The sequence below is a fragment of the Camelus dromedarius genome, chromosome 12 (genome assembly GCF_036321535.1).
Source record: "Camelus dromedarius isolate mCamDro1 chromosome 12, mCamDro1.pat, whole genome shotgun sequence".
In the NCBI taxonomy this organism is placed as follows: Eukaryota; Metazoa; Chordata; class Mammalia; order Artiodactyla; family Camelidae; genus Camelus; species Camelus dromedarius.
Genome location: NC_087447.1, coordinates 52,070,632 through 52,088,007, shown reverse-complemented (window position 1 = coordinate 52,088,007; position 17,376 = coordinate 52,070,632). Strand labels below are relative to the sequence as shown.

General features: G+C 37.1%; 1 protein-coding gene across 4 annotated transcripts in view; it reads left to right on the top strand.

Moving 5' to 3' along the window:
• Positions 1-17,376, top strand: part of NARS2 (asparaginyl-tRNA synthetase 2, mitochondrial) — a 130,983-nt gene that overhangs the window by 15,319 nt on the left and 98,288 nt on the right. For 2 of the 4 annotated variants that reach the window (XM_010990147.3, XM_031460435.2), the window contains exons 1-3: positions 11,940-12,428; positions 15,504-15,613; positions 16,001-16,121. In XM_010990147.3, coding sequence (XP_010988449.1) covers positions 12,288-12,428; positions 15,504-15,613; positions 16,001-16,121 — 372 coding nt within the window. In that variant the 5' untranslated portion in view covers positions 11,940-12,287. Of the gene's footprint in view, positions 1-11,939; positions 12,429-15,503; positions 15,614-16,000; positions 16,122-17,376 lie in introns of those variants that run through there. The other 2 variants (XM_064492753.1, XM_064492754.1) reach the window with 2 other exon arrangements.

The following is a 17,376-nucleotide window of genomic DNA, read 5'->3' as shown; positions in this document are numbered from 1 at the left end:
ATGGTGAAATATTAGCAATCGATAAATCCAGGTAAAGGGTATGGAAGTGACCACTGCCCCACAAGAGAACTCCCTAAAGCAATGTACCAGTCATAACATCTCTCCCTAGCGCATTCACTCTTCCACTCTCCTAGATAATTATTTCATACTTTCTTTTGCACCTGCTTTTTCTTTTGCCTAGAACCCTCTTCCTTCACATATCCTTATAGCTTAAAAGGTGTTACCTTCCCAAAAGATCTTCCTCAGTGACTATATTAATTTGTAATTCTTCAGGTGTTACCTTCCCGAAAGATCTTCCTCAGTGACTATATAAATTTGTAATTCTCCCCAACGCTCTCTAACCCCTTCCCCTGCTGCTTCTCCATAGCACTGAAAACAACCTAAGACATTTAGGCACTTACTGTCTGTCTCTACCCCTAGAAGTTATGCTCTATGATGACAGGGGGTTTTGTCTAGTTTGTTCACTTTTGTATCTGCAGCATTTATAAGAGTACCTGGCACATATTTTTTAAATAGTAGATGATTAGAGTGGTTGAAAGAATTAAATGAGATAATATGTCTAAAGCCTTTAACATAGTGAATGGTAATTATTGGTATTAACATTATTATTATGAATCATTTTATTTCTTCTGTGTAAAATCACTTACTAATCTATATCAGTAGTGACTTTCCAAAGAAGGGGAAGAAGTTAAGTATAGGACAGTACTCTGGTAGGGACTCTAAAACTGACTTCTTCCTGGGCTATATTCATTAGTAGCTCATCATATATATCTCTTTGGTGAATGTTAACATGAGGTTACTAGCAGGCTCTATTAGAGAGCATTGATTTTTCTATAGGTGACTGTACAGAAAAAATTCCTCTACTGGCATCACAAAGTCTCCCGCCGCTAAATGCTCAAAAAATAAAAAAGTGAGAACAAGTTGTTCTCAGACCCAGATTATAATCACTTTCAACTTCCAGCCCCTGGGTGGAATGAAAGTTCATATTCACAATTCATTTTCTCTTTCTACTTCAGGTGGGAGGAGTATATAATTAGCAGTCCTTTCAGCTTCTGCTGGTTTCCTAAAGAGCAGATTTTAACCTTGGATTTCTTTTGTTTTGTTTTCATTTCTAAGAATATTTTTTATTGCCAGTGTATTATTACATTTTAGCTGCATTATGGGTTAAATTTGTTTGTTTTCTTAGTATCTTTTTTAATTGAAGTACAGTTGGCATAGAATAGTGTGTCATGTTTAGGTGTACAGCATAATGATTTGATACAGGTTTATATTACAGAATGATTAATTACTGCAATAAGTTAGCATCCATCACCACACAGTTACAGATTTTATTTCTTGTGAACTTAGAACTACTTTCTTAGCAACTTTCAAATATACAATACAGTATTTTTAATTATAGTCACCATGTTGTACATTATACCCCAGAACTTATTCATCTCATAACTAAAAGTTTGTACCTTATGACCACCTTCACCCATTTGACACATTCCCTACCTCCTACCTCTGGCAACCACCAACCAATACCAATATGTTCTTTGTGTCTATGAATGTGTGTGTGTGTGTGTTTTAGATTCCACCTATAAGTGAGATCATATAGCATTTGTCTTTCTTTGTCTGATTTCACTTAATCCCCACGAGGTCCATCTGTGTTGTCACAAATGGCAACATTTCCTTTTTTATGACTGAACAATACTCCATTGTGTGTATATACATATGTGTATGTGTGTGTGTGCTGCATTTGCTTTATTCATTCATCTGTTTATGGACACTTAGGTTGTTTCTGTGTCTTGACTGTTGTAAATAATGCTGCAATGAACATGGGTGTTCAGATGTCTTTTCAACTTAGTGTCTTTGTTTCCTTCAGATAGATGTCCAGAAGTGGAACTGATGAATCATATGGTAGTTCTATTTCTCATTTTTTGAGAAACTTTTATAGTGTTTTCCATAGTAGCTACAGCAATTTACCTTCCCACCAACACTGCACAAGGGTTGCCTTTTCTCCACAATCCCACCAACACTTATTTCCTATTTTTTGATAATAGCCATAATAAGAGGTATGAGGTGATATCTCATTGTGGTTTTGATTTTAATTTCTCTGACAATTAGTGTTGTTAAGCAACCTTTTCATGTCCCTGATGGCCATTTGGATGTTCTCTTTAGAAAAATATCTATTCAGATCCTCTGCCCATTTTTTAATTGTATTGTTTGTTTGTTTTCCTGAGTTGTATGAGTGTGTCACATATTTTGAATATTAACCTCTTATCAGATACATGATTTGCAAACATTTCCACTGCATAGGTTGCTTTTTCATACTCTTGATGGCTTCCTTTGCTGGACAGAAGCTTTGTAATTTGGCATAATCCCACTTGTTTATTTTTGCTTTTCTTGACAAATCCAAAAAAAATCATCACCGAGGCAGATGTCAAGGAGCCTGCTACCTATGTTTTCTTATAGGAGTTTTATAGTTTCCAATCTATGTTTAAGTCTTTAATCCATTCTGAGTTGATTTTTGTTTATAGTGTAAGACAGAGGTCTTGTTTTATCCTTTTGGGTGTGGCCATCCAGATTTCCCAATACCATTTATTAAAGAGACTGTCCTCTCCCCATTGTATATTCTTGGCAACTTTGTCATAAATTAATTGGCCGTATATGCTCGGATTTATTTCTAGACACTATGCTGTTCCATTGGCTTATGTGTCTAATGTTTTTATGCCAATACCATACTATTTTGATTACTATAACTTTGCAATATAGTTTGAAATCAGGAGGCCTAGTGCCTCCAGCTTTCTTCTTTCTCAAGATTTCTTTGGCTACTTTGAGTCTTTTGTGATTCCATACAAATTTTAGAATTATTTATTCTATTTCTGTGAAAAATGGCACTGGAATTTTGATAGGGACTACATTGAATCTGTAGATTGCTTTGAGTAGTATGGACATTTTAACAGTATTCTTCCCATCCATGATCATGGAATACCTTTCATTTATTTGTGCCTTCAATTTCTTTCATCAGCATCTCATACTTTTCAGTGTACAGGTCTTTCACCTTCTTGGTTAAATTTATTCCTAGGTATTTTACTCTTTTTGATTCAATTGTAAATGGGACTGTTTTCTTTATTTCTCTTTCTGATAGTTTATGGTTGGTATATAAAGAGGCAACTGATTTTTGTAAATTGCTTTTGTATCCTGCAGCTGTATTGAGATTGTGTATTAGTTGTGTTTTTTGGTGGTATCCTTAAGGTTTTCTATATAAAAATCATGTGACCTGCAAATAGAGACGGTTTTACTTCTTCTTTTCCAATTTGAAATGCCTTTTTTATTTCTTTTTCTTGCCCAATTTTTTCTTGCTAGAACTTGTAATACTATGTTGAATAAAAATGGCGAGAGTAGACATCCTGGTCTTGTTCCTGATTGTACACCTTCAGTTTTCTACTGTTGAGTGTGATGTTGGCTGTGGGCTTGTCATACATGGCCCTTACTATGTTGAGGAACATTCCTTCTGTACACAGTTTGTTGAGAGTTTTTGTCAGGAATGGATGTTGAATATTGTCAAATGCTTTTTCTGCATCTATTGAGAAGATCATATTTTTTATCCTTCATTTTGTTAATGCAGTGTATCATGTTGATTGATTTGTGTATGTTGAACCGTACTAGCATCCCAGGGATAAATACACTTGATCATGGTGTATGATCCTTTTAATGCATTGTTGAATTTGGTTTGCTAATATTCCCTCTTGAGGACTTTTGCATCTATAATCATCAGGGATATTGGCATATAACTTTCTGTTCTTGTAGTATCCTCATCTGGTTTTGGAATTAGGATAATGCTGACTTTGTAATTTGAGTTTGGAAGTGTTCCCTCCTTTTCTATTTTTTTGTGAGAGTTTGAGAAGGATAACTTGGATTTCTATGTCAAGATGGTTTATAAATTCTTTACCAAATCTCTGTCATGTCTTCCCCCTACAATGCAGTTCATGATGCTCTGGATACTTTTTAGAGGAGAACCATCTGCTTCATAGCCACCACCTCAAAGCTATCTTGTACAGATTCAGCTCTCAAAGGGGATTTATTTGTTTTTTATAAAAATATCTCTCTTTGTAATATGTATATGCCACCACAAGGTGGCAGGAAAATTAGATGATCATTCAAAAAATTTATATAGTTCACTTCCTACAGACTAAATAAAATTATTAATGGCAACATCATATTAAAATAGCAGAGCATATTACTTTGCTAGAACAGTTCAATTAAAGCCAGGTAACTTGTCATTTTATTTTATTTTTGAATTTTAGTTTAATGAAAAATACTATTTATTTTAACTAAGAGTACTACCATATAATTTGCCAGAACTCTTAGGCATTTGGAATTATCAGTAAACAAAACAACAAGGATTTCTGCTTCTGTGGCATCCACATAGTGATTAAGAAGAAAAACTCTGGATCCAAACAACTTGGACTTGCATTCTAGTGTTTGCTATTTATCAGCTGAGGAATCATGGGTAAACTACTTAAACACTCAGTTACCGTATCTATAAAGGGGATAATAAAACTACCCATTCTTAGGACGTAATAATTCTATAGTCCTAGTTTATTGAATGCCTAATATATTATCTTGGTTACTCATTTTGACGATCTTTTGAGCAAGTATTACTATCTTTATTTCAAAGAAGTAAGTTATCCCTTACCTCTGAGAGGGAATGTCCTTGCCCATAGTGACCTGGTTAATATTTGGCAGAGCCAAGATTTAATCCAGATCTGATTATAAATTTGATCATAATTTGTTCACTCTGCTTACTGCATAATGAACATAATACAATCAATGAAACATTTTAAACAACGTTTAATTGAAGTTTAGTAATGTACAAGTGTACAAATTATACAATTTACATAGTAAACACACCCAAGTATCTATTTCCCTTCCAAAACTTGAAATAGAATAATAAATACCACATTGCAGAAGCCTTTCTCATGATATCTCCCATTTTCTGCCCCGAGTTAACTACATTTCTGGCTTCTATCACTATAGATTAGTTTTGCCTATTTGTATATTTTATATAAATGAATCATGCAGTATGTATTCTTTTGTGTATTTTTTTTTTTTTGCTCAATTTTATGTTTGTGAGAGTCATTTTTCTGGCTGGCTATGGCATTACTTGTTTCCATTGCTGTAGAGTAGTATGTTAATTAAATACAACTTATTTATCCATTCTTCTGTTTATGGGAATAATTTCTTTTTTTAAGCACCCAAACGTTTTTATTTTAAAATTTGGTATATTCAAGTTAACTCATAAATACAATTTCAATCAATACCCCAAAAAAGATTTTTTAAAAGAATTTTAAATTTCACATACATTTTATATAAAAAAGGAAAAGGCCAAGAATAGCTAGGACACTGCTGAAAGACATCAACAATGGGGGGTGAGGGGGTGCTGGGTGGAGATGAGGTGGGGGTGATTCACCTTGCCAGATACCAGAATTAAGGCAGTACAGTATTGCTACAGGCACAGACAAATAGACCAATGGAACAAAAACCTTAGAAACTCGAGCACATGTTTGAAATGTGGCAGATACCTGAAATGTGACATATGTGTTGTAGCAAATTATAATAGGGAAAAATGGATCAGTGACATTGGTATAAGTAGGCATCCACAGGAGAAAAATGGAGGTCCCTGTCGTGACCATAGCCAAAAATACATTCTAAGTGAATTAACAGTAAGTGAAAAGGAAAACTTTTAACTTTTTGTAAGTAAATATCTAGGATTCCTCACAGCAGGGAAGGATTTCTTAATAATGCAAAAGCCAAAGCCATAAAAGAAAAGATTGATATATTTTGTTCTATTTAAATTAAGAACTTCTGTATAATAAAAACACCATAAAGATAAGTCACAGACTAAGAGAAGGTATTTGAAACGTATATCTGACCAAGGATTAGTGTTCAGAACACAGAAGAAGCTCCTATAGATCAATAATCAGAAGACAAACAACGGAACATATGATGAGAAATGCAGTGAGAGCACCCCAAATGAACCATAACCATAGACTGTGTTCAACTAAATTACAAATTAGGGATATGCAAATTAAAACCATATGAGATACAATGTCATATGCACGAAATGAACAAAATTTAAACAACAGAAAAAGAACCTGACAGAACCTAGTACTGGCAAGTATTGGTGAATATACAGAGCTGCAGGAATCCTCATACCCTACCGCTGAGAGGGGACTTTGGCACAAGCACTGTGGACCATACTCTGGCAGTATATGTAGAAAAGCTAAAGTTGTATAAACCCTTATGATCCTTTAAGTCTGCCTTTATGACTATATCCTAGAGAGTAATTTCTATACTTCACAGGGAGATAGGTAAAAGAATATTCATTGCAACATTGTAGTATCCAAAAAAAGTGAAAAAACATAAAGGTCCATCAGTAGGTGGATAAATAATTAAACTGTGGTAATTTTGACAATGGAATACTAAATAACGAGTAACAAGGGTTACCAAACATGAATCCCTAAATGGAGTTAAAAATAATTTTGGCAGAAAATCTGTATGGTATGACTCCATTTATATAAAACCTTCAAAAGATTCTTGCTTAATGTTTGCTCTGTGTGTGTCTGTCTGTATATCTACATCTGCAAAGCAGGCAGAATCCGCTTATGGGAATAATAAATAGCAATTTTTAAGATAATTCAGTTCATAGGAGGGAAAGAAAAGGGTTATAGAAGAGGACTCCAAACATATCTATAATATTTTATTTCTTTAAAATATGAAAAAATATGGCAATATATTAAGATTGAACAAAGCTGAATGGTGGATAAAAAAATTAGACATACTTATTTTTATAAAATTCTGGTTTTTGAAGTGCAAAAAAAAAACATGAATGAAGGGACACAAATGGCAAAATATCCTTCTTCTTTGTGGGTGAGTTGTGTTCCATTGCATGTATGAACTACATCTTCTTTGTCCAATCATCTATTGATGTGCATTTGGGATGCTTCCATGTCTTGGCAATTATAAATAATGTTGCTGTTGATAACGGGGTGTATGTATCTTTTTGAATTAATGTTTTTGTTTTTCTTGGATATATGTCTGGGGTAGAATCGCTGGGTCATATGGTGGTTCTGTTTTTGGGTTTTTGAGAACCTCCCTACTGTTTACCATGGTAGCTGTGCCAGTTTACATTCCTGCCAGCAGTGTGCAAGGGTTCCCTTTTCTCCACATCCTTTGCAACATTTGTTACTTATGTTCTTTTTGATGGCCATTCTGACAGGTGTGTGTCTCATTGTGATTTTGATTTGCATTTCCCTGATATTGGTGACATTGAGCAACTTTTCATGTTCCTATTGGCCATGTGCATTTCCTCTTTTGGAAAAATGTCTGTTCAGTTCTTCTGCCCATATTTTAAATGGTTTGTTTGTTTGCTTTCTAACTGAAGTACAGTTGATTTTAAATGTTATATTAGTTTCTGGTGTGCAGCATGGATGGCCTTGGAGGGCATTATGCTAAGTGAAATAAGCCAGAGACAGACAAATACTGTAAGATGTCACTTACATGTGGAATCTTAAAGTATACAACAAACAAGTGAATGTAACAAGAGAAACAGGCTCACAAATGCAGAGAAGGAACTAGTGGTTACCAGTGGGGAGAGGAAAGAGGGAGGGGCAAGATGGAGGTGGAGGATTAAGAAGTACAAACTGTCAGGTATAAAATACGCTGCAAGGATGCAACATGGGGAATATGGCCAATATTTTATAATAACTATAAATGGAGTATAATCTTTAAAAATTGTGAATGATTATATTGTACACCTGCTATGTACTTCAATTATGAAAATATGACATTGTAAAATAAATACATAAATAAATTTTAAAACTCATTAAAAAGTTGGTGTGCTTTACCCGTTAACCTATTTGCAGAGGGTGGTATAATTTACTTTCAAACCCATTTTAGGAAATGCAGCCACTTACCAGTGGGCCAGTCAGTTAACGAGTATTAAACTCCAGAAATAATGGTACAAAATCAGAATTTGTAGCAATCCGTCTAGTGGTAGGCTGTGTCCAATCTCTGCTAAATTTAAATTTTGAAGAGTGACAAAATTGGGCACCCCTGGGAAAAGTATGTTTTCTTTTAACTGCAGTGTGGTCACAGGGCATTAGAGAAATTTATTTTCTAATATTGCCAGAAGGTCTTGGCCAAATATATAAAAAGTTGTATGGTTAGTTGCATGGTGGGCAAGATCAGAATTTCAAAATGAGAATGAAGAAGAGTGACTGGACACTGATAACGACATTAAAGGTGTTTTTTAAAACAGATTTTTGTGCTTATACCTAGGAGTTTATCCTGCAGATACACAAGTTCTGTGTGTGTAGTGTATACACAACATACTCAGTGGAGATTGCAAGAGAGAAAAATGGAAAACAATTTACATATCCACAGTAGGGAAAATAGTTTGACTGTAGTTCAGCGATGTAATAGAGTAGCATGCTTCCATTACAAGTCATATAGATGTTCTATGTTTAGTTATGTGGAAAGACCTTTAAAATACATTAAGCCAAAAAAGTGCAGAACAAAGACTGTATTTAACTGCATATGTAGATATGTATCCATACATATATGTATATGCGCACAAATACTTTTATGTCTAGAAAATGTATGTAAAGATAATTAGCTACCACTGAGGATAGTACATGGAAATAGGGTGGTTGGAGAGACTCTTTGTTATTTTATACCATTTGTTACTGCCTGGATTTTTTTTCATGTTTGTATATTGTTTTCATAATAACAGTAATAAATACTGTTTAAATTTTTCAGGGGAGACTTTAAAACATGCAGTATGTAAAAGTTCCAGCAAACATTCGGAACTGGCCAGCCCTGTTGGTAATTTCTTGTGCACACTGAATGTCTGTACCTAAAAGAAATGTGCACAAAATAGATGGAATTCTTCTTGAGCCTTCTATTTTGGGAGTTAAAGTTGGCTGATGAAATTTAGGGGACTCCCTAACTCTAAAGTAACTCATAAATAATGGAGGGTGTTCACTCGGATACAATACCCATTTCTCTATCACAAAATTCACAACAAGATTTGGTCGCAACTGCTCTGTGAAGGATGTTTGACTTCCTAAGATGCCACAGCTAGTGGGGCGTACAGATGAGATCTGAACCAGGACTTCTGATTGCCATGCTGCTGCTCTTTTCCACCATGCCACTGAAAATGATGGGGGGGTTATAATTGAAATGGAATTTAGAGGGGGAAAAAACCATAGAATCTCTTAAACACTGAGCTATTCTTTCTTACCCAACATTGGTTAAAAATTAGAAAGTCTGAATTTGTCAGATGTCATTAAAGGTATGGAGATCTGAGAACTCTTAGAAGCCTGTTGGAGGGTATATAAATTGGAACCAACAATTTGAAGAGCAATCTGGGAGTATCTAGTAATGCTGAAGATGTGTATACCGTAGGCTTATGATCCCGAGAAACTCATGTGTATCCAGCATATTTATTTGCAGCATTTTTGTAATCAGGGGCAGATTGAAATCTGTGGGACTTGAAGATTATGTAATTTGGGAGATTCTCTTTAAGAAAAATAATAATACAGAATTACAAATATTAAATATTTATAATGAGAGAAGAAACTTCTAGAGCCTTGGAAATCCATGTCTTTATTCTGAGTTCCTTTATAAGTGCTTCCTGATAGCTTCCCCTCTCACACTACAACTCCCAGCAACTCCCAGCACTGTGGGGGAAAAAAGGGGTGGTAAGGGAGGGCGGGGGGAAGATGTACAGGCAAATAAGGGGCTTTGAGCTTAAATTTCATTAGCTTCATAGTAAATCCACCTTTGCTTGTAATAGAAAAACTTTGAAAACAGCCCAAATAGCTATCAGAGTGAGAATGAATAAATTGTGGTACATTTATGTAATGGAATATTAAGAATGAACTAGAGCTACATGGATATATCTCAAAAACTAAATTTGAGTTGGTTACTACTACTCTTTCGTGCTTATTCCTTTAATTATCATTTACTTGTTAGCTTCTCTTTCTAGATTATGAGCTGCTTTTCTGAAAGTTCCAAACTACAAAATGTGACTTTTTCTGGGCTGTGCGTGTACCTCTCCATTTTTCAGTTTAAGTTGTAGTCACCATTACATGCTTCACAATATTTATCTATTTCTTTTCTACACCTAAGGTCTCCATAATTTCTGAATCAAGTACTATGTTCCTCTGTACTCTGAGGTCATGACTTTGAACTCAAATTTCGGGTGTTAACAGTTCTATGAGTAGATTCAAGCATAATGAAAACCTTGAACACAGGGTACTCATGACATTGTGGGGTATCAGCGTAACGTGCCTACCTTTTAGAAGTCCTGAAGCTCTGCGAGTTTAGTTGAAACTTGTCACGCTGAGCCTGATTAAAGCCCTCCTCAGACCTGACGAGTAATGCTGACAGTGTTCAGTGAACACACCTGCAATATCAAAAGGTGACAGTAAGGATATTTCACTTCTGTTCCTCAAATCAGGGCACTTTAGGGAACTCCATGGGTCATAGAGAGCCTGGTAGGCATGCTAAAAAAGGCAAGTCCTCCTTATGTTGTAGAGACAGCAACTGAAGGGTTGTTTTATCACTGGAGTTACAAGTGGGTAAGAGAATGGACTCTGGTGCCAAACTGCCAGCGTAACTTTGTACAAACAACAAAACTTCTCTAAGCTTCAGTTTCTCCTTTGAAAACTGGGGATGATGATTCTATCCCTACTCCAGAGGGCTATTGTGAAGATTAAATGAATTAATATGTGAAGGATATATTAAGATTATACATTAATATTAATATATTAATCCTGGCACATAGTAAGGATCCTATGGCACTAACCATCATGATTACCAACGTGGTATTATATTCATTTTAGAAACATCACCCTGGCTACTCTCTGGAAATGATGATTCTAAAAGGGGAAGTGTCATTCCAACTTTGAAAAAAGAAATAAGATGATATGATCTGATATAGCACCAGATACACAAATGCTATAGTCACCTTTCTGTGATGTACACTTTAAATTAACTATTGCTCATTTTCAGTTTCACCTACTGGTTTCTCTTGCCTTTATCATACTACTGACCAGTGGTCCTCTGCTCAGAAAATAATTAACCCTTTGGTTTAAACAGGTTAGGTAAGGTGAGAGGGTAAAAGAAGTCAGGATCCTCACTCTCTAAGACTCAGACAGCAGTTCTTAAGATGCATCCTGGATACATTTAAAAGGTGGCCTAATACATGAAAGGGTCATTGTTTCCAGGCTGAACAAATGCAGATAACTATGTTGGAAAAAGGGAAGAGAGAGACTTGAAGATTCTGGCGGGCAATGCCGAACATTCCTCCACTCTCTCTCCAGCATCTTCACACTGTCATGCCTTCTCTGACTCCTCTGTTTAAGGTCTCTTCACTCACTCTTAACCTGTCAAAGCGCTACCTTCTCCAGCAAACAGTCTTTGGCATCCCATACTTATGCTCTGCCAGGGAACTTATCACCCTTTATTCAGTTGTCTGTTTAGATATCTGATACAACACAACTGTGACTTAAGCAGGCCTTTGTCCTGTTTTTTTTTTTTTCGGTTCTCAGAACTCCAAAAGACTTACACACTCTCTCTAATCCTCTCAACAGTTAAGATTCTTCTTCTGGGCACTTTGTTTTTGCATCAGTCATTCCTTGCCTTTCACTTTGTATCCCTCAGCATCACCTGGAAGCTAATGAAGCCTCTCAGAACTCTCCCCAAGTGAATTAGTTACCTAGTTCCTTCAAAGCGAATCTCTGCAATCCCAGTGTCTTAGCTCCGCCCATATCAGCTGCTGGCCCCGCCCCTCCCTCCGCCCCGCCTCTTCTTTAACTGGAGTCACAAGTACGCATGCTCCCTCTTAACTTCCTCGTAGCGTGCTGACGTTGGCGTTGGCGTGCTGACGTCGCGGCGGAGGACGCGCGTGTTTCGGCTAGGGGTCCGGTCGTGGGTTTAGAAACAGCGCAGGACTGTGGGGTGTTCTGGGCGTCCAGGGCGCGCGTGTTTCTTTTTGGAGTTTGCCGCCGAATGTGTTGTCTGCGTTCCACGCTTTCGGGAAGAGGGAAGCAGAGGAGAGGTTCTGTGGGGACAGAGCTGGGGTTCGTGAAGGGGAAGGGCGCCTTCGGGCGGCTCTGGAGCGCCTGAGGCAGGGCTGCGGCCCGAAGAGGGGAGAAGAGAAGGATTCCTGCAGTCAGGGTCCAACCCGTTTGGGATCAGGGCTGGTCCCGAGGAGGGCCTGGGGCAGCCGTGCGATGTTCGGGGCCCGGTGCCTGCTCCGAGCCCTGCGCTTCTGCTTCTCCGCTCCCTGCCCGAGGCACAAACCTTCAGCCAAGCTGAGCGTGCGAGACGCTCTCAGGGCCCAGAACGCGAGTGGGGAGCGCGTTAAGGTCCAGGTTAGTGTATCGGACAGGGGTGGATTCGTCCTTTCGTTGACTGACTTGGCATAGCCGCATTTGGGCTTGCCTTGTAGTCGGGTCGGGCAGAACGACCAGCAGGGGTAAGTTAGGAAATGCAGGAAATCGTGCACGTCCACGTTTTTCTCCTTTCCTTGATTACCTCACTTTGGGGAACGTTCCGATGCTTGCAAAGTGCTGGAGCTTTGCTTTCGTGATACCAGGGCATTACCTGTAAACTTGTTAATCATACAGAAAAATGAACGCCCCCTTTACCTTTGTCTCTCGTTATGTGTATCCACAGTTGTACAGCTCCTTGAGAGCAGGAACCGTGTTTTATGTCTTGATATTTAAGCATGGCTAACAGTAAATATTTGTTCAACTAAACCGTAACTTTTATTCAACTTGTAGGCACCTCAGTGCCTAAAATGGGGCTTGGCATATGACTTTAGGTTTAATAAATTAGGAGAAAGATTGGAGTGTAGCAGTGTGAAAGAGCTCTGGAATCAAGCTCCGTAGGTTTAAATGTCTGTCACTTAGCTTGTTAATTATGGACATGTCACTTCTGTGCTGTAAACCTCAGTTTCCTCTTGTGAAAATGGTGATAATAGTAGTCCCTATCTCAACAGAGTCCTGAAGATTAGTTACAAAACATTTAGGACCATGGTCCACCATCAGTAAATGTTAGCTGCTATAATTCCTCTTGTTAATATTATTTGCAGCAGCTCCACATAGAAGATTCCCCCCTAAAGGAGCAGGCCAAGCAAGGTGGTTTGACATATTAGATTGCTGAAACACACTGATGCAGTTATTTTTGTTGTCCTCCCATGTCCTTTTAGCAGTATGACCAATTTCTCCCTCTTTGCACTTCTTTGGTTTCATATTCTTTCTGTGATCAAATCAAAACCTTTCTTGCATCAATCCATTAATTCGACATACATTGATGCTACCGTCTGTGTTCTAGTCTAGAGAGGATTCAGAGATGAAAAGAACAGAACCTATTCCTTAGGTTACAGGCTTTGCTTTTAGTTCTGTGCAGTTTGATTTAGAAGCTATCTGCCACTTGTGGCCCTGACCACTTGAAATGCGGCTAGTCTGAATTGAGAGGTACTGTAATTGTAAAATACACACCAATTTTGAAGAACAAAAAAGAATGCAAACAAAGCTCAGTGGTGTTTTTTAGTATTGATTACATGTTGATAATATTTTGCATAAAATGGGTTCAATAACATTATTTAAATTAATTTTACCTGTTACTCTTTACTTTTAATATAACCACTAAAAAATGTCAAATTACATATGTGGTTCTCACATTTTATTTTTAATTGGGCAGCCCTGGTTTAATGGCTATGACAAGTAATTACAACAATGTAATAAGTATTAGTGGTTTAAATAGAGAACTTAGAAAACAGAGCGGGAAGTCCTTAATTGTGTGAAGAGGTCAAGGAAGATTTCTTACATGAGGTGACATTTCAGCGGAGTCCTGAAGATGTGTTTCCTCAGGCCGAGGAATTGGGAATAGAGTGGAAATAGCATTCCAGAAGAGCTTGTTGACAAGAACAGGAACTTTGAACTAAGAGCTGTATTTGGATTTGAGCTCTATGCTTGGAAACCTTGACTATTTAATGAGGGTATCCTGACTTCTATAAATAGGTTTCTTCATCACTAAAATGATAACATTTACTTCATTAAGTTCTTATAAGGATTAAGTAGAAAAATATTTATGAAGAGCTTAGGGCAGAAGCACATTAAACAGTGCTCATGCAAGTTAACTTTTACTAACAAGTGAAAAGCAAGACCGCGGTGCTGTGGAAGTGACTGCTGATTGGAAACGCTCTGGATTACGAAGGGCCTTGCACACAACGCTGAGGCAGTTTGCATTTTATCCATTGTAGCCCTGGAGAAAGATCAAAGTCTTCCTGGTAGACTTGGGTTCAAGTTCAGGCTCTACCCTTTACCAGAAGTGTGACCTTAGGCAAGTTACTTACCTCCTATAAGGCTCAGTTCTTCACTTGTAAGACAGGAATAATGATAATCCGTGTCATTGTTGTGAGGAGACGATGAGACAGTATATGAAGAAGTTAGGAAAATGCTTGTCACATAGATGTTCAGTACATGGTAGATATTCTTCCATTGCAAAACATTTATGGATTATCTACTATGTGCCTGACAATAGCCTTCAAAGCAACTAAAAGTAAAAGCATGGTTCCCAAACCCTCAAAATATTATGGACATGCAAATAAGTCATAGGAGGGCTTCAATAACAATGTCTGTAGGGTGTGGTGGGGATACAAAGAAAGTAAGGGTCAATTAAATTCTTCTTAGTAGGAAGGATCATCTCATTTCTCCCAAGCTTGTTTGATGGTTGACCAGACACCATGTTTTTCACAGTTGTTGAGTCTGTTAGAAGAACGTTCTCTCTTAACTTCTGTGCTAGTTTAAGTTGGATGTGATCTGTGAGAGAGCTGTTTTTCGTGTTACTGGTCTACTTTGAAGACATCTCATTTGTACTCATACCTGTCATTTAAATTCAGAGTATCTTTGAAAGTTTACATGCTATTTAATATTGTTCACAATGAGAAGTTTCTTGAGAACTCTTTTGGTATGGTACTTTGTGAAAAAAAAATCTCTAAAGATATTTCTAGTCTAGAACTATATAATCTCTCTTCTGGGAATTTGGTATAAAAGGAGAAAGGAACCAACATATTTGCCCTGTTATGTGTGCTGGTAGGGGAGAAGGGCATGGGCAGGATGAAAACTTAGACTGTTGCGGGGATTGGTTATGTGAATTAGGCTCATCAACCTAATGGGGTTTGGGGTATCGATTCAGAATGATGAGCTTTATTAACAAAACAACAACAACAAAAAAAGGTGGAATACCAAAGCTGTATTTCATTGTGATAAGGACTGTATAAAATTATATATGCATATGGGTGAACTAAAAGCAGTTGATTTGTTAAGGCAGGATTATGAGAACTTTTTTTGTTTTTCCATTTAGTCTTCTATGTGTACATGTAATGAAAATGTAAAATGTTGACGTGTTTTAAACTCATGTTTAGATGTATTTCTCGTTAGGGATGGATTCGTTCAGTCCGATCCCAGAAGGAAGTCTTGTTCCTGCATGTGAATGATGGGACATCTTTGGAAAGCCTTCAGGTTGTAGCAGATTCAAGCTTTGACAGTAGGTGTGTGTGTGTGTGTGTGTGTGTGTGTGTGTGTGTGTGTTTTTAAGTCCTTTGATTTTTTTTTTTTTAATCTCCTCTACTCCCCATTTCCCTAATCCAAGTTTCACATTGCCCACTCAGTGATCTTTCTAAACTAATCTGCTTTTCATAGCTTGGAGGCTCAAGTCCAGATACTTGGAATCAAGATCTTTTTCTCTCTATCTAACACGTTCACATGACAGTATGCCCCACCTATCCTTTGCTTGTCTCTTAACTGCATGCAGCTCTTAACCCAATTAAAGTTAAAAATGTCTGTCATTAAATATTTTAATGTTCTGATAGCAAGGTTCATATTAAGAGGAGGGTTACATGTAATGTCTTGTTTATGCTATTTTTTTGTTACTATAGAGAACTGGCTTTTGGGAGTTCTGTGAAAGTTCAAGGGCAGCTGGTAAAAAGTCCATCCAAAAGGCAAAATGTGGAACTGAAGGCAGAAAAAATTGAAGTTGTTGGAGATTGTGATGCCAAGGTATGTTTTGTGACACTTTTACGGAGGCTGTTAAAACTTAATGTAAAATACTAGCAATGTTTTAGGTGTAACTATTGGGAAGGTGGCACTTAAAATATTTTGATTGTGACTTCCCGGACAATTGAAACAGGTTGTAGACCTGAGGAATATGGAGAGAGCAGCATAAAGTATTTATGTAGGTGGCTGAGTCCCAGGAGTGAGAGCTAAGTAATGTTATTCTGTGCATCTCTGATGCGTCTCTGCAGTGCCTGTCACTGTTGAAATTTGCTACTTTTACAAGCATGCCTAGTCAGCTGTAATGACAAAGACATACTAGGGCAGACCACATTCTTAGGAAAGCTCTGCCTTGAAATGACTTTCGTGTGCAGCAGCCATTAGCTACCTGTGGCAGTTTAATAATTAATTAGTAAAAATTAAATTAAAAAGTCAGTTCTTCAGTGGCATTAGCCACATTTCAGGTGCTCAGTAGTCCCTACTATCGAGTGGTGGCTACTGTACTGTATAGCACAGATACAGACATTTCCATTTATCACAGAAAATTTTATTGGACTGTGCTGGAGTGTTACAATGCTTCAGCTGAACAAAGATAAGAAATTCTACTCTAAGACATGTTTATACCTGTTCTTGCAAGACTCTTCTGTTAGTTGCTTTTCATTTATAGCCTGCTAAAGAGGTTAGAGGGAATAAAATCATAGATTATCAATCCAGCTTCTTAAATTGGAGAGAATGAGGCCCAGCCAGGTGAAATGACTTGCATAAGGTCCTACTGCTGATTAGTGGCACAGATGAAGTTTATGTGCTAGCTGTTTGACTCCTCTGTGGTTTTGCTATACTTCCTGTCATCTATTTAATGAACAAAAAATGAGGAAATATAGGGGAACAACATTTCTTTAATTCACTTTTATTCTTTTGGATAATTAGAAGAAATTAAAAATAAGGAAAAAAGAAACAAATAGGCAATTTTTTTTAAAATGTTCTGAGTAATTTTGTAAGAAATTCTAATTGACATGTAAAATGAGGAACCAGGTTCTAAGATTTCTGAAAAATAGACCTTGGAAATAATTTGGAAGCCAGAGAGGAACGGAGATGGTAACCATTTTTATTTTTGCTTTTTTAGAGGGTTGCGTGATTATTAAAAACTCGCCACGTGTTTTACTCTTCTTAAATTGTTCTCTCTTGGTTTCTATGGGTATTGATACTTTCCCCTACTCTCCCCTCTCATTTCAGTGTCATTTTTAAGTATTCAGACATTAGG